This window comes from Dichotomopilus funicola (genome assembly GCF_033296635.1).
Source record: "Dichotomopilus funicola strain CBS 141.50 unplaced genomic scaffold C8A04scaffold_7, whole genome shotgun sequence".
NCBI lineage: Eukaryota > Fungi > Ascomycota > Sordariomycetes > Sordariales > Chaetomiaceae > Dichotomopilus > Dichotomopilus funicola.
This window is the reverse complement of record NW_026944028.1, coordinates 215593-232462: the sequence shown is the minus strand read 5'-3', so window position 1 is coordinate 232462 and position 16870 is coordinate 215593. Positions and strand designations below refer to the sequence as shown.

General features: G+C 54.1%; 4 protein-coding genes across 4 annotated transcripts; 1 reads left to right on the top strand and 3 right to left on the bottom strand.

The window, feature by feature from the left end:
* Window positions 1–297: 297 nt before the first annotated feature.
* On the bottom strand, window positions 298–5633 carry C8A04DRAFT_34805 (uncharacterized protein; the record flags this gene model as incomplete). Its single annotated transcript, XM_062782955.1, has 5 exons — window positions 298–915; window positions 981–1685; window positions 1775–1900; window positions 2966–5223; window positions 5567–5633. The coding sequence occupies 5 exons, from the start codon at window positions 5631–5633 to the stop codon at window positions 298–300; spliced, it is 3774 nt and encodes a 1257-aa protein (XP_062639981.1).
* A 533-nt stretch (window positions 5634–6166) lies between these two features.
* C8A04DRAFT_25525 (signal recognition particle, SRP14 subunit) lies at window positions 6167–6744 on the top strand (the record flags this gene model as incomplete). Its single annotated transcript, XM_062779600.1, has 3 exons — window positions 6167–6190; window positions 6249–6327; window positions 6386–6744. The coding sequence occupies 3 exons, from the start codon at window positions 6167–6169 to the stop codon at window positions 6742–6744; spliced, it is 462 nt and encodes a 153-aa protein (XP_062639980.1).
* Window positions 6745–8564: 1820 nt separating this feature from the next.
* C8A04DRAFT_25524 (uncharacterized protein) lies at window positions 8565–10254 on the bottom strand (the record flags this gene model as incomplete). Its single annotated transcript, XM_062779599.1, has 8 exons — window positions 8565–8852; window positions 8920–9356; window positions 9429–9480; window positions 9541–9708; window positions 9764–9857; window positions 9917–9924; window positions 10035–10087; window positions 10152–10254. 8 exons carry the CDS (start codon window positions 10252–10254, stop codon window positions 8565–8567), a joined length of 1203 nt encoding a protein of 400 aa, XP_062639979.1.
* A 4381-nt stretch (window positions 10255–14635) lies between these two features.
* On the bottom strand, window positions 14636–15280 carry C8A04DRAFT_25523 (uncharacterized protein; the record flags this gene model as incomplete). The annotated part of the gene is made up of 1 exon (XM_062779598.1): window positions 14636–15280. One exon carries the CDS (start codon window positions 15278–15280, stop codon window positions 14636–14638), a length of 645 nt encoding a protein of 214 aa, XP_062639978.1.
* Between the last annotated feature and the right edge of the window lie 1590 nt (window positions 15281–16870).

Below are 16870 nucleotides of genomic sequence, written 5' to 3'. Positions count from 1 at the left end.
TTCCTTTGCCACACCTGATATGGAGTATTGCTCGCTGCGTCGCTTAGCTGGGAACTTAGTTTTAAACGTTCAATGCGTGCCCCCCCCTTGCTCCTAGACGGTGGTGAGCAGTCGGTTGGTTAATTAACCAGTGTGTATGTGTGCGATACCTTTCCACCCGGGGGATAAAACATGGAAGCTAGAGTACAGGTACACAAGAAAACGCTAAGCCGCATGCAGCACTTCTTCCCGCCAAGTCTCTTCCTTTCCATCCCATCTTCCCCCAGCCCTTCTAATACCCTCTCATTGTCTCTCCACCTAGTAGTGGATCGCCTTTGAGTACGTCGCCATCGCGGCTTCCTTGAAGGCCTCAGCGAGAGTGGGATGCGCGTGGCAAGTGCGCGCAATATCCTCGCTCGACGCGCCATACTCGAGCGCCAGAGTACCCTCAGCAATCATCTCACCGGCGTTAGGGCCGACGATGTGGATGCCGAGGAGTCGGTCGGTCTCGGGATCAGCCAGGATCTTGACGAAACCCTCGGTGTCGAGGTTGGTCTTCGCACGCGAGTTGGCACTGAAAGGGAACGTGCCAACGCGATACTTGATGTCGGCCTTCTTGAGATCCTGCTCTGACTGCCCGACCCACGCGACCTCAGGGAAAGTGTACATGACGGAGGGGATGCAGCCATAGTTGACGTGGCCGTGGCCCTTCTTGATGTACTCAACCGCCGCAACAGCCTCCTCCTCGGCCTTGTGCGCAAGCATAGGACCGAAAGTGGCGTCACCAACGCAGCGGATGTGGGGGATCTTGGTGCGGTACTCTGAGTCGATGATCACGCGGCCGCGCTCGTCAAGCTCGAGGCCGATGTTTTCGAGACCGAGACCCTGGGTGTAAGGACGACGACCAATCGCAACGAGGACAACGTCGGCATCGAGCTACAAACAATGTCAGCAAGTTTTCCCTGACAATACAGCGGACGTTAAATCATGAAGAAACCCACCGATTCCTCCTTGCCACCCTTAGCGGAGTCAACGTTGAGCTGGACACCCTCGCCAGCCTGAGTGCCACTCAAAACCTTCGTGCCAGTCTTGAAATTGATGCCCTGCTTCTTGAGGATCTTCTGGATGCTCTTGGCGATTTCGGTGTCCATACCGGGGCCGCCGATTTGGTCAAGGAACTCAACCACGGTAACCTCGGATCCGAGGCGAGACCATACCGACGCCATCTCTAGACCGATAATGCCGCCACCAATGACAAGCAACTTCTTTGGCACCGACTCGAGCGCAATGGCGCCGGTACTGCTGATAACGGTCTTCTCGTCGACCTGAAGGCCGGGGAAAGGAGTGACCTCACTGCCGGTGGCGATAAGGATGTTCTTGCCGGTCACGCTGGTCTCACCGCCATCGTTGAGTTGAACGTTGAGGGTATGCTCATCCTGGAACGAGGCCGCGCCCTTGATGTACTCGACGCCGTTTTTCTTGAGCAGAAACTCCACACCCTTGGTCAGACCTGACACCGATTGTTCCTTCGCCTTCATCAGCTGTTTTAGGTTGAGCTTGACATCGCCGACCTCGATACCGCGGTGTTTTGAGTCGTGGAGAATCTGATGGTACAGATGCGAGTTGTTGAGGAGCGATTTTGATGGGATGCAGCCGACGTTCAGGCAGGTACCGCCGAGAGTGCCGCGCTTCTCGATACACGTAACCTGGTGACGTTTAAGTCGATATGTTAGCCATTGGCCGGGGCCGGGCTGTCCGGAAGCCCTGTTCGGTGTGTATTCCCATTCCAGCTTGCCTTCATGCCCTCCTGACCGGCCTTGATAGCGGCCACATAGCCGGCGACACCGCCGCCGATAATGACGAGATCCCTCGCCTCTGTAACACACAGAAGAAAGTCAGCCCCGGGGGCCACCAACAAGATCTGTACTCCCGCAATTACTGACCGGCCTCCGTGGCATATGTTCGCCCCAACCTTGAAGCACCGACAATTGAGGGGAGCCTTTGCAGAGATGGATGTCAGTTGGACGCCGAGAGCCATTTTCGGAGTGTATGTCGCTGGAATCCTACCCTGATGGCCTGAAGGCGGACCGGACCGCAGTGCGGCCTATTAATCTCTGCGACAACATGTTGGGTGGGTGTGTTGGTATCCTTCGATTAAAATACGACGAGGTGAAAAAAGGAACAACACAAATCCTCCAGGGGAAGTGGGCAAGTTCGGGAAGCGGGATGTGTGGTAGCTCGTCGAGCAAGGTGCGTCACGAAGTTTGTTGGGGATCTGAGGGACCGTGGGGACCTCTGTTTCGGCAGGGTTGGAAAAAATACGACCCCAGTTGGACCCCCTCCATCCAACCGTTGCGCCGGCGCTGGGCCCAGTTCGGTACAAGCCCGAAATCCCATTGGATAGAAAAGCCCACGGCCCTGTTTGTCTGGTGCGAGAGCCGCTAACTTTCAGGTTCCCGCCTTCTAAAACCCGACTGAGCTCGCCAACATTGAGCTTCGGGGCTCCGCATAAGCCGTCAAATCCCGCACCGCTACGCTTTGACGAATCGCTCCACTGCTGATCTGGTGACAACCTCAGCCTTGGCGATCTGCTCCGAGATAGCGCGACGCTCGTTTGAACGGCGAACGAGGCAAACCCCCATAGTGTTGCGATATTTCCAAGGGGAAGGGGGGGGCCGAGATCGCCGTAATCGGTGGTTTGTAATCCCTGGTCAGTCATTGCGCCCCCGCAAGGCCGCAATCACGAGAGGACACGCATATGAAGTGGCAAAGACGGCGAGGGTATTCCAAAGTTTCAAATCCCTATCTAGTGTAGTCCGGGAGATACCGGATTGCCTCGCCCACTAAACCGCTATTCCGCATCTTCTTAAGCGAGATCCTCGCCGCCAGCTAATGCAGCTTGAACAACCGCCTCAGCCATCTTGCATCTTTCCTTCAACAGCTTGGTGTTCTTCTTCCCTCCGGCTAGATCGGACTTCCGAACGACTTTATGGAGGAAATACTGCAAACCCCTTGCCAGATCCGGAACCGCATCCACGCCACCAAACACTTTCGCAACGGCCTCCTCGGGCCGTTCGTGAAGTTGGCACTCGAGCAACACGTTGACAAGCATGATCTCGACAAAGTTCTGCGTCTTCTTCTGCAGGTACAGTAAGTTGAGATGCTTGAGCACGATGACTCCGAGATTGTTGCCGGCGATGAGAGCGCCGAACATCTTGGCCGTGTTGACCACCCGCCGCACGTCCATGGGCTCGTCTTCCTCCTCATAGTCTCCTTCATCCCCACCAAAGCCGGGCTCACCCATCCTGCCAAACATCTTCCACAGGCTAGATTGGAAAGCCCAGCGGACCTCGCGCTGTTCCGAGCAGAGCCGCTTGGCAACGAGGGTGTAGTATGGGTTGTAGTGCTGCTCGGCACCAACACACTGGATAATGACGTTGGGGATCTCGCGCTGGCGCTCTTTGTTGAGGCGTAGTTTGAGAATACGAAAGTATGCGTCTTGGTAGTCCATCGCTGACATGATGGAGACGAATATGGAGCGCCGCACTCCTGTGTTCATCCCCTGCTCCCTGGCTAGTTCTCCGAGGTCAAGGCCCTGCTCGACGTCATCTAAGAGGATACTCTCGTCGTCACTGTCGCTATCTTCTGCGCCCATGGCTGCTTCAGGTCCCTTCTGAGCGGTTGGCCCACCAGTCCAGCTGGCACCAACAAGCCACCACTTGCCCTTCTTGTCGGCATCTTGAATATCCTTAAGGCCCATCCGCATGGGCTCCGTATTTTTGACCCTTCTGGATTTAAGCTGGCCCAAGAGCTTTTTCATCCGGGTTGTGTGCTCGGAGACCACCACAGACGCGCCAGCACCGGCCTTCAGCTTGTTGTTTTTTAGGTCCGTGATGGTATCGATCATGAATTTGGTCCGGACCGTAAGGTTCTTTTCCCCTGCTTTTGCGACAGCGGCCGGAATCAGCGAAACAATGTCCTTCAGCGCCATTGGGTCGTCCTGCCGAAGAGTTGAGCCGCACATGCGAACTATCCGGAGCAGTAACTCGGCGTTGAGCTCCGATAGGCTATCAAGCAGCATCCGAATGTAGTCGAAGATGATGTTGGGCCCGATCAGCTGAAACGTATACAGCTGCGAAATAAACGTGATGAGGTTGGATGTTTGTTTCGATACGTCGGGTCGCTCTAGCGCAGCCACCTTAGCTTCCTCATAGTACTTCTCAAACCGGCCCACCACCTCTGTAATCAACTGTCCTCCAAAGTCCGTTCCAAGCGCCGTGTAAGCCGCCGTGGCGAAACCAGCCGACAGGATCAACAGTGTATCTGGCAACGTCGTCGGTTCACAAATCTGGATGAGTAACAAGTCCACCAGCGCGGATGTCACATGTTGCCGAGGATTTTCTCGATAGAGCTTCTCAATCCCGTCAAGGATGGTCAACAGGTTGGATTCCGTTATCCTGTTGACTAAACCTTGTGTCTGCCTGCGAATTCGTGCGGCCAATTCGTTGTCCGACCCGGATTCTTTGCGTAGTGATGGAGGTACATATTTCGCGGCTGGCTGACTTGTAGGCGCGACATATGGGTTTTCGCGAACCGGCTTTTGGGGTATATCTTCTGGAAGGTCGTTTTCTCCCGAGTAATATGGTTCGGAGTCGTCCTGGCTCCCTCCTTGCTCGTTCTCGTCGAAGTTCTCATCATCTAGACCACCCAAACCGAGCCAGCCCTCTTCCGCGTCCCTGTCATCCAAATCATCTGTGTCTTGGTCAGATTCGCCTAGGCTAAGTTCATCATCGCTTCCGGCCGCGGTCGGGGGTGGGCGACTCCGCTCCGCAACAGCAGCCTCGGCCCTCCTCCGCTTCTGAGCCAGCCAGTCGTCGGCCTCCGCTTTCCGTTTGCGTTTCTCCTGATTCTCCCCGTCAAAACTGCCGCCAAGTCCATCTAAAAGATCCCCTAACCCGTCATCCTTGAAGGACTGTGGTAAACTCTTCCGGTTCTTCAAACCCAACCTCCTTTCCAAATCTGCAATTTCCGCGTCGTCCTGGGCGAGTTTATCCTTTACCGATCTCGAGACCTTTCGTTGTGTTGGGGCATCTTCCGCTTCATCGTCATCGGCTTCCTCGGTACCTTCTCCGTCATCTCCGGAATCCTCGCCGATGTCCCCGCCCCATGAAAAACCGCCCTCACTGCCCGATTCGTTGTCTTCATCAGTTTCGTCCAACACATCGAAAGTAGGGGCCTTCTCATCTTCCTCCGGATTAAGCTTCGATCTTTGTGGTTTCAAAATGAATTTCGGCCCGCCCGTCGCTATAACAGGCTTCCCAGGCCCTGGTTTACCGGCCCGATGTGATGCATTTTTCCCGCGATTCGGAGCCGCCTGTGCGGCGAACTGGTTTCGACCGGCAGTGCCGCGATTACTTCGAGATAGCTGTCTCTCGGCTTTGCGCCGGTCTTTTCTCGACGAGACCGTGTCGTTTCTACCGCGGCGCTTTTGGTTCGGCTTGAAATCTACCCTCGTGTCAGTTGGATTCCGACGAATTCACATCCACTCAAACATAACTGCGGGCGATTCAATGAATTGATTTCTTACCGGTCGCACCAAGTTCCTTGAGGAGATGGGGCGGGAGAGTTGGCTTTTTTATCCCATATGGGGGCATTTTACCAATGCTACCTTCCCAGAGGCGGTGGTCAAGCTAGGGAACAATGAAATAGGAACTGTTAACAAGTGAAACTGGAATCGCGTCTTGCGACATTCACGATGGGTTGGCTGGCGTTCTTGGACTTTTTTTATCGATAACAAAATTAGGTGGGGCAGCGCAGACCCACAGGTCCAGGCCCCAAGGATCCGGATGACGCTAAGCCTTCTTGAAGCTAAGGGACGATGAGCATCGTCTTTGTACATGGTAAAAGGAGAATAAATGACAAGAGAGACGCAGAAAACTAAACAATAATCATCAAGATTTCAATACTCACTTATACTGCTAAAACATCTCCAAATTCCTCACTCGTATCCATCCACGTCCTGCTGTGATGCCCAAGAAACCACTGCAATCAGTGTTCCAGCAGTTTGGTCTCAATCTTCAAGTGGGTCTCCCGCACAACCGGTGGGCCTTGAATCCAACATCACACCTCGTGCCCACCACAGCTCATCAACGACATCCTCACTCCTTGAAGGAAATCATTCCGCACAATGGGTCACTCAACACATGATGAGGTAAGGATACTCGCTTGCTCACTTATAAGATGTCAGACCGCTAATTTTCTTCCCTTAGTTCTTCAACAAACTTGCCGAGATCTTCACCTCTCGCAAGGCCCAATCTCATGGCGCGATCTTCCTAACCCAAAAACGACGTGAGTTCTCCCCCGCGGCAGTGCTTACCTCTTACTTTTCCACTAATACATTGTTCAGTCTCATACAACCCTTCCACCCCCTCACAACAACCAACACCGGCAGCAACAGAACAAGCCGCCCGTGATGCTCTCGAAGAGGAACTCCACCCATCTCAGCCCCTCCCCATCCTCATCCGCGCCACCAACGGCAAAAGCGCCAAAGTCGCCAAACCCGCGCCCAACAAGCCCAAGAACGACAAATCCGGGAAGATCAAGCTCTCGACGGTTGTCCAACCCGACGAGCTGGAGGGATTCTACGCGCGGTATGCTGAGGTGTGTAAGGCTGGTATGGCGGCGTTGAAGCCGCGTGATCGGACCAAGACGAAGCGCAAGGCTAAGGCTAAGAAGAGGAAGGGCGGGGCCGCGGGGGCTGCTTGAAGTTTGATGGGAGTTAGCGGGGGCTGTGAGCTGACGGCTTGGAATGGAACAGGCTCCAGGGGAAAGGGGATCTGATGGAGGGTCGAGATTCGGTCGTTTTTCTCGGTGACCCGAGTATCTAAAGCCGGAACCTCGCCGCTGGCTGGTGGTGGGAGGTCGAAAAGCACTACGCGGGTTCCGACGGGCCGGGAATGTGATATTCTCTGACGTGTTTTTGTCGTGCGCCGGCAAGGAGAGGTTCTTCTTTCACCGCGGCCAGAAAAATGGGAGCAAAAATTATACTGACGAACATGGGTTTAACTTGATCGATATCAGGTGGGGCGGTGCTATATGTTTGGCACTTGGTGCTCGGGGTTGGCTGCAAAATAACTCTAACAACACACTATCGATGTCAACTTTACCGAGGGGCTGGTACGCAGAGTTTTACCCTTTTAGTAAGGGAGAAAACTAAGTGATGTAGAGAGTATTGGCTTGTATTTGATTGTCAATGATTTGAGAGAAATGAGCATACGGGTGAGAGCACAGTGAACCCAGCCTCGTCAATATCGGCGAACCAACGACACATTCACGGAATCGCCGCATCACAATACTCCCATCTCACACATGATATTCCTACCCAACCAAGTATACATCGGGTCTTAGCAGCAGATCATTACTCAAGAGATACATTATGGAGATAGCAAGTAGGTACAGTAGGTACCTAGATAACTTTGGTTGATCGAGGTTTGTACCATTGTTGCGGAGGTTGCCTGGGTTGGTTCGCATGCTTCTGGAAAACGCTCATCAGACACCATAGACTAGGTAAGCCAGCGAGGTACTGACAGACAAGGCACCTATGCTTGAGAAACGAGACGCACCCGACGGCAGAGAGCGAACTGGCCGGAGCCGTAACAGGGGGGGAAGCAACCAAAAGCATGAGCTCAAGATACCATAAATTGCTTTGCTTTTAGACACCAAGCCAGAAACAAGCCATATGCTAGAGGTCATATGAAAGACTGCCCACTAGAAAGCCCGCATACCAAAGTGTTGGGTTGCCCACATGTTGTTTCGTCTAATCGATCATTGGATGGAGAAGGTATATCGTCATCGGAGGGTGGGAGGTCGTTGGTATTCGGGTCATCCGCAACATATGCCGCCATCCAAACGCACACTGGCGACGCTAATGCCAATAACACCCTACAACCACACGGTTCGGAGACCGATCGCCGTCCCTACGCTTGTCCACGAACAAGAATCAGGACCGAGGCCCGCCTAGCCCTACTAGCCATCTTCGTGTACGCAGTCATACCTTTCGTAGTAACACACGTTTGCCACCGTCCAGCGCCCTGCCCATCGAATGCCACCGTCGACAGGAGAATCAGATGCTTATTCGACAATACATTCTAGGTTCAACAGCCCTCCGATGTCCCCATTTCTGCAATACCAAACATAACGCGGACAAGACCCCACACGTGGAAAAAACACCGCGCCAGTAACTTTTGCGATCGTGGGTTGCCGAGTGCCGAAAACTAGATAAGGGCATGAGACACTTCATCATACCGGTGAGCCAGGACTATCTTCCTTCACCATCGCAACCCCCAAGAGTAGACTGCGATGAGACTATGGGCCCCGGAAAGACAGGTCTTCTTCCACTGTACACACATCGTCCCATCGAACGATAACATAAATAGGAAATCAAAAGCAACAGAAAAGGAAATAAAAGCAAGGCAAGTAGTAGAAATGAGCAGGCTTGGTATGACGTATCAGAACCAGCGAACTCCCCAAAGTAGATCATCCGTTGCGAAACACGCTCGCTCTCGGTTGCCGCATCATAGGGACGTTCACATGATCTGGTCCTGGGTGAGGCCGCCGTGGGGATCGGTGTCCATGCTGTCGCCGCCGCCGCCGGGCGTAATATACTTGACGTAGCTCAAACCCAGAGGGCGGCCGCCGTATTGGTAGCCTTGGAACTTCGCAATCGCGGTCTCGGCGGTGTCGGCAGTGTCGAAGCGGACGACGCCGCTGCCACGGGACCGGCCACTGGGCTCATATTGGATCTCGGCTTGCTCGACCTTGCCAATGGTAGAGAAGAGTTCAACCAGATCGTCGTTGCTCGTCGACCACGGAAGCTGATATATTTGTTAGTTATGAATCCTAGAGCTAAGGGGGGGGTGGGATGCTAAGGGGAGAACATACGTTACGAACGTAGATCGTGTCGCACTTCTCAACGCCGCCTGTGGCGTGGTCTGTGAATGGGTTTGGCGGGACCGATGCGTTGCCGGCATCGTGGAAACCGCCGGCGGCAGGGGCGCCACTGAAACCGCCACGAGCTCCATAGCCGCCGCCGCCAAACCCTCCACGTCCTCCACCAAACCCACCACGGCCAAATCCGCCACCGAAGCCACCGCGCCCACCAGCAAAGCCGCCACGGCCGTAACCACCTGCGCCCATGGCTGGGCCGGCGAAGCGATCCTCGCGGACCTCGAGCATGCGACCCTGCCAGTCATAACCGTTGAATTGCTGGATGGCGTTGCGAGCGTCGTCGGGAGATTCGAAAACTACGATACCGGAACCTTTGGGTCTGCCATCAGGGCCGAGATGAACGTCGGCACGGATAACGCCACCTGCACGAGCTATCGAGGAAGAGCAGTCAGTGCCATGTTTCATTATGCCAAGTCGCCGGGCCTTGTGTTGGCTCTACTCACCGGCCTGTCGGAAGAGGTCCTTGAGATCCTGCCAGCCGACGTTGAAAGGAAGCTGATTCGACGTTAGCGGGCACAGCATTCCCCAAATCAATTAGGGAAGGGCGAGACAAACGTTGGAGACGTAGATCTGTCGACCACCGCCGCCACCACCGGCGGCAAGACCGGGGTTAAAGCCGCCACCTCCACCACCATAGGGGCCACCGCCAATGCCTCCGGCAAACCCACCACGGCCAGCACCACCACCACCTGGGGGGCCAAACCTTGGCTCTGCCTCACGATCCTGTAACTCTTGTCAGCCCAGAAATGCACCACCCGTATGGACATATGACGCTCACCTCTCGAACGTAAATGAGGCGGCCCATGAGGTTTTGGTTGCTCAGCGTCGAAACGGCTTGTTGTGCCTGCTCCCTCGTGGCATACTCCACAATACTAAAAAGGATGTTAGTTAGTGACCGAACCAAGGCCGAATGATATAGATGTCAACTTACCCGCATCCCTAAAATCACCGCGGACAACGTCCCAACCCGTCAATCCAACAATCCATCAAGAGCCAAAAGAATAGGAACCACAAAAAAAGAACCGGCCAAATCATTCATAGGCGCCCACCTTCGACATTCCATTGGGAAGAAGCAACACGTCGGCATAGAGAACCTCTCCAGCTGTTTGGACCCTGTTAGTATCCGACCATGCGTTGTGCGCTCCACCGCCGTTCCAAAAACCCACCCTGTCTCATAAAATCCTTGAGATGGTGCCATTTCACGTCGTATGACAAGTTGCCGACGTAGACCCTACGGTCCTGCTGCGAGGATTCGCGAATGTTGTTCATGGCTGGCTCTCGGTGCCCCGAGCGGTCCTCAAAATTTCGATGGGGAGCTCCAGTGTATCCAGATACTGGTCCGCCAGTAGTTGTGCCCTGTCCGGTCATAGGCGACCGGCTTCTTCTCCGCGGTTGGCTGCGCGACCGATCACGCGGCGAGTATGATCGGCGAGTGTTTGGGCTCCTTGAACGTCCGCGACGAGGAGAATGCGACCTCTCACGCTGCTAGCTATTAGTGTATGTTTGGGGAAAAGCTTCAAGAATTGTTTGATGTGAATCCGAGACGAATGTTAAGAGAAGAATTGGGGTCGAGGTAGGGATGGCGTGCCGATCTGGTGGGGTTGGTGCTGTTGGCGACAAACGCCTCGCGGATCAAGCCTGGATGACGGATAGCGGGGATCGTCGAGGTCTCGATCCATCAGCTTGAATGACTGTGGATACCGATTGACCCCAGCGAAGCGCCGCGAAGCACGGCCCACATGGAAAGGATGGGCTCGTTGCTAGAATGACGACGTCGAGAGCTCCAAGAGGCGGAAGCGGACTCCATTTCGTCGACTCTTGGAACAAGAGCTAGCGAGGAAAAGGAGAAATAATGCAACAAACGCCAACAACCAAAAAAGATACTAGGGTAGGAGGAAAGGAAATGAAAAAAAATAACTCACCGAGCGATAATTATCCCCTGAATCTGCTGTAGAGAAAACGAAATGTTAGAAGCCGGCCGAGGTGAAGAAAGGTGGAGGAAAATGGGTAGGAAAGCTCGCACCGTGGGAGGGGGTTGGAGGAGAGAGGATGCGGGAGGACGGATGCAATTGAAGGGTGGCAATTTGAAGAGGGAGGTAGCACTTGGGGGTAGCCGCGGCGGGGGAAGTGGTGAACAAACCCGAAGGTGGATCAGGATGGGAAAGACATGCAGGGTAGGGGGAGGCCGAGGAGGGAAGGGTCTGCTTGTGTGAAGGTACTTCCGCACATGGAGGCTGGTCGCATGGAGGAGGCGCGCGCTGCTGCAGCGCCCTCCCCGCGAGCGGTAGCGAGGGAGCCTGCTGTGGTTTGACAGACAAGAAAAGAATCTCAGGCCCGGCACTCGCTGGCCCCTTTGTTGCGTGTTTGCAGCTACCACCTAGTGTCCCGTATTTGGTCGTTATAGTTATGAACCGTAGCCACACGTCATCGAAGCACCGAGGACTGACCACGATAACCGTCTGACCCAGGGATAGGTAGGTGGTTGGGCACTGCGGGAAGGGAGGGGGAGGGGTAGGAGTTGCTCGGACTTAAAAAAGAACTTTGCTTTGATATTGCCTGGGGGGATGCAATTTGTGATTCTGGACTGACTTACCCATGGTTGAGAGGGGTGGTCGGTTCGGCTTTTTTTTCCCCTCGATTTTTACCTCCGGAAACTTGGCCCGCCTTGCTCGATGGAGGGAAATTTTTGGCGACGCGACGATTGGATGTTGATGGATGATGACTGGTGGCAGTCGAACGAGGTGCAGGCGTTCCCGGGAGGATGTCGCCTGGTTTGGAATGGTGGGGGGTTCCGCAGGAGCTGAAGTCACGATCTCTCCGCGGCTCTATCAAACGGGCCAAAAATGGCCAGGTCGGGATTTCACCGGATGGAAACTAAAATCTCGGTCAGTCTCCAGCCAAGTCGGGCACGCGCGAGCGCCTGAGTCGAACCTGGGTAATTGTTGAAAACGCGCTGCACGGCCGAGACAGGGCGGTGGGACCAGGAAGGCTGCTTAGGCGACGCGACCAGGCGTAGGGCGGGACCGTTCTTGGGGGGGCGCTTTTGCTCTGGTGGCCGCGAACAGAAAGAGAGGGTCAGCGCAAGAAAAAAATTCGTACCGCCGTGTCTGACCACCAGAAGAGGACCGATTCGTACCAGTTGGGGCGCGCACCCAACGTCAGGCAATTGAACAAGGATAATAGGGCAGGGAGGACGCGTGTCGACCGGTGGCCCAGCAGAGGAGAGGTTTCTCTGTGGGGTTCTTGGCAGAAAGGCGGAGAGGGCCACGAATCGCGCTGCAGGATTGAGAATCGAGGTTTGCAGTGCGTGTGCTCGCGCGGAAAGTACAGGAAGTGGGCTGCGGCAGGCTGATGGCCGGCCTTTTTCACGGTGTAGCGTTAACGTTAAAACCAAAAGCTGGCAAGAACAGACGGAAGGATCCAATGGCTAGTGAGCATGGACCACCCACAAGGGGACCGAGAAAACGGAAGTGACAACGGAGCCGCGCTGAGCCACTCATGAGCCACTGGGAGGGTCGCGCCTGCCAATCAAACCGAAAATGGACGAGACAAAGGCTCTAGACGCAGCACCAGCCTCCACACAAATTCCTCTTCGCGGTAACTCCTTTATTGAAGTCCCTTGACTTGGCATTTGTTTCTACGATGGAGGGAATGTTGGATTTTGTCGACTTTTGAATTGGAATAAGCTTTTTTGGTCGGGTGTCAGACCGCGCCAGGCTTGGCGGTAAACAATCGTGAGTCGAGACCTTCAACCAATCAATAAGCTACCTCGAGCTTTATTTTCACGACATCGCCTTCTACAAGTACGGGTGTTCTTTGGCCTGGGCAGATCGCAAGTTGAATAACTTCGAGTTGTCGTTTTGTGTTGTTTCTATTGTTGGATCGCCAAAGAGTATGGTAGTTCATTCTGCGCTCACCGTCAGCCAACCACGCCACATTTTAACATACTCTTACGACTTGAAGTGGCATCCTCGAGCGGCCGTTATTCTTTCGTGTGGCCCTTAGCTGCTTCGTCGACTGGCCCAAACCGGTATCATTCTCACGAATGCCTTCCCCACTCGCCCGCGCTATCCGGCGCATCGGATCTTGATTGCGATACTGGAATCATTGCTCGAGACCTACAGGGACTCCTCAGTCACGCTCCCGGATCCTGTAATAAAAGCGAGTATGATCACGGCCAAAAAATTCCGGATCATTTCCTCCGCCTCGCCAATGCTACCCTACACATCCATGGACTTGAGTATTATGATGACATACTCCAACATGTAGTGTATATACTCTGCCCTGACCGTCTGCATCGGTCCATGTGGCCATGGCTGCAACCGTTCCTTGGTCGGTCATTGCTATGCTCCTTCGTGCCGCCGAGGAAGCGGAAAACGCGGAATTCACGTCGCAGTCATATTTGAACCTCTGTGACCGGCATGCCAACTCTAGGTGGGTGGCAAAGACGTGCGGGGTTGATTCCTGGTATCTTGATTTATCGGGTAGTCGTTTATTTGAGCGTACCCGGAAGTGCCGGAGCAAGTAAATATTGCGGCGGCAGATGGTGCGCTGTCGTTGGATGGTTTTGTCTTCGCGTTATAGGGAGGGCCGTTGCTTGAGTGTTGCCATGGTAGCTCGCTCCGTTGGGTTTGTTCCTGAGGCTTGTTGATGATGCGCTCGGGGACTTTGTAAACTTTCCCGTACGTTTTGCCGTTTGGGTCATACAAACCTCAACAAAACCGCTCTTACGCAACGGGCAGGTTGGTTGACTTTCCAGCCAGGTGACGAGACACAGCTAATCGAAATCCCTTTGTTTGACAAAGCTCGTCAAGGTCGGCGTGACAGAAGGTACAGAATTGGCAAATTTCTTCGTCATAAAACGATGATATTTATCGGAGTGTCTTGGAGAAACCTGGAAATGCTCCCATTCATCTTGGGGTTCTGCATCCATAGTGCTGTGGTTGTCAGTGAAAGGGAAGGAACGGGAGAGAAATTGAGAATGAGACGAGATGAAAGTTAGCCCATGGCGTGTGAGTAGTGGAGCCACAGCATGTAGAACTCACCTTTTCATTGGCTGGAGGGTGGAAAGTGGACCCGCATATTACCCTTTTTGTCTTCTCTACCCCTGCATCGCAACCTCCTTCCACATCCCCTTCTCAGATGAGCTGATTTTCAAGTTCTTCGACATAAGGTAGACGACTCAGCTGATGTCGGAACTGCAGGGCCCGTCAGTAAGGCGCTCTCTATGGAAAGCACAAAATTACGTTAGCGCTGCGTTAACGCCCCTAATTCTAAAAAAAAACACAGTCCAAGTGGCAGATACCGAAGAGGTTGTTTGGGTCCCGTGACGACAGAAGGCCGAGTCTGTTTGGCAAATCTTTGTATTAATGTTGAACCGAATATTCCATTTATTTAGGAATTCGGTGTAACTATCTGATTCCATACAATCTACCAGTAACTACGCCATATTCCCAAGCGCCCTTCTCTCAATCTTTTGAATGGTCCCGGCTGTTGTCTTAATTTTCATTAATTAGAGCTACTTCCCCTTCTACCTTCGTCCCCCTATTTTACTTCTCTCCCTCCCGCTCGATCCCGAGCCATCTACCAGAAACACCCCTCTCACTCACCACACACCTTGATCCCATCAAGGCCCCCAACCTTCCCTATATCAATAAATTCTCCCCGGCCGAACCCGATACCCATCCCGTGAATAAGCCTTCCCAGGTCCATACCCACCATGCCGACCATGCCGATCATACCCGCCATACCCACGATACCCATCATACTGCCCATACCCACCCTCTTCCATCTTCGACAAGTCGCCCAAATCCGTCTGGGTTCCAAGCAACCCCTCCTCCGTACGTGTCGAATCGAGAAGCGGATCGTCAAACGGATACAGACTGGGGTACGAATACCGGTAGTCCGTGTCAGCAGGTTGGACCCAGGACTTACGACGGGAGTGCGTCCGGCCCGCCGTGGGCTTTTTTCTGGGGGCAGTTCTGGGGCTGGTACGGCTGTATTTGAACCGGTCTGCGAGAGGCCGAGTAGGGGGGTGGGGGTTGCTGGGACTTGTGAGACCGATCGGGTTGAGGGGGTTGATACCGGGGTTGTGGGTGTTTTTGACCTCGTGGGTGTTGTTGGCGTCGTTCCCGTTCCGAGGGTCGTAATAAATCTTGGTACCGATTTCTTGATCCCTTGCACTTTCCAGTCGTTCACCCCTAGAACTAGAGAAAGTGCTGCTCAGCCCAGGAGCTATGGAATACCGCGGAGGGTAGGCAGAGGGAGCTTTGTAGTCCTGGCCCGCGGGAGACATGGGATAGTCGGCCGGGGCTGGGGGGGTTGAAGTTTGGTGATATTGGGCCGGGGGTCCTCTATAAGAAGGGTACGAAGGCGATGAAGGGGAGCCATTTGCACCCGGCTTGACCGTGTTCGTGCCGCCTAGGTACAGGTATGGATGTGTGAAACTCGGATCCGGCAGGCGACCCGATTTAGGCTCAAACCGGCGCCCGAGTCGGGCCTTGTCAAAGCAGAAGCAAGTCTGTATCTCCTTGTCTTTGCAGGAGAGACATTCTGCGCAGCCTTGGGGATCTTCCTGTTTGGAGTGGGCCATGTATGATCCCTCTCCCCGGGGTAGATGTGATCTTTCCCGTGACTTCTTCCGGGGACGCAACTCATCCCTAGACCGTGACCTAAGTTGGGATCGTGATTCCGGCCGTGACCTGGTCTGTGACTCCTCACGGGATCTCGCTTCTTTCCGAGCCCGTGACCGTGATCGCGCCCGGGACTCCTCCCATGACAGTGACTCCTCGCGAGACCGAGACTGTGATCGTAACCGTGATCTTGATTCCAGACGTGAAACCGGTGTCGGCGGCGGGTCGTTCTCCTTACACCTGCAATCCGAACGGCACCCAGTCGCCGAGCTCGCGGAAGAATATCCAGAATCCTTGTCAGACATTGGTTCCCGTCGTTGATCCTCGTCTTGATGACAATCATCACCAGCTGTTGCAAGACAGTCTTGAACCCCCGAAGCTAGATTCAAGTCCGGCATCGCATGATGATCAGTCGGTTCATAGAGGCCATTCTCGTAAGAACTGACAGAACTTGCGGCGCTCATAGCCCGGGCACGTTGCCTCATCGTGCTCTTGGACCTTTTCTTCTGGGTGTTAGCGGGGGTTTTAGGTAGACTGGAACGCCCCCTATCCCCTTCTGGCACCTCAATCCCGGTGGATGACTTTACCGGGTGCTCGTATATATGTGTAGTAGGAGGTGTCTCATGATCAGGGACCATGTAGCAATAATTGCGGTCGATTTCGGGGAAAGGTGTGCGGTTACCGAGTCCGGCCCCTGAGTTTGAGATATTCCCAGTCGAAACGGGGTTCGAAGGGTCGTTGATATTGGGTTGACGGGGGCCGGTACAGGGGTGCCGAGACGGCGAACCGCCCTTGTGTCGCCGAATTTCGACGAATATTGGCATTGGAAGCTAGTAGACCGAAAGCAGGCTGCATGGAAATTCCTTCAACTCCGGCAATGCCTAAAACAAAACATTTATTTGCGCCAGGAACCAGGCCGAGCCCGTGAATGATGGTAGAGAGAACGGCTTCTCTCCCAGGCCAGCAAAAATGTCGTACTAAATAAGGATATGGATCTGTGGTTAAGAAAGGAATGGGAGGAAAATGTGCGAGGTCATGCCCCAAGCGCGAAGACGGTGACCTTTTGACGAGATACCACAGAAGAACGAGGGTGTTGAGTGAGGCATCAAATACCAATGGGCGGGTTCCGGTGCCTCGGGCACGGGAACGTTGAGGAACAAGGAAGGAATAAAGAAACATACAACCAACCGAGTCACCACGGCATGGGACCCCCAAATCAACAAAGCGAGTCGGCTGGTTGGATATTGAGTAGC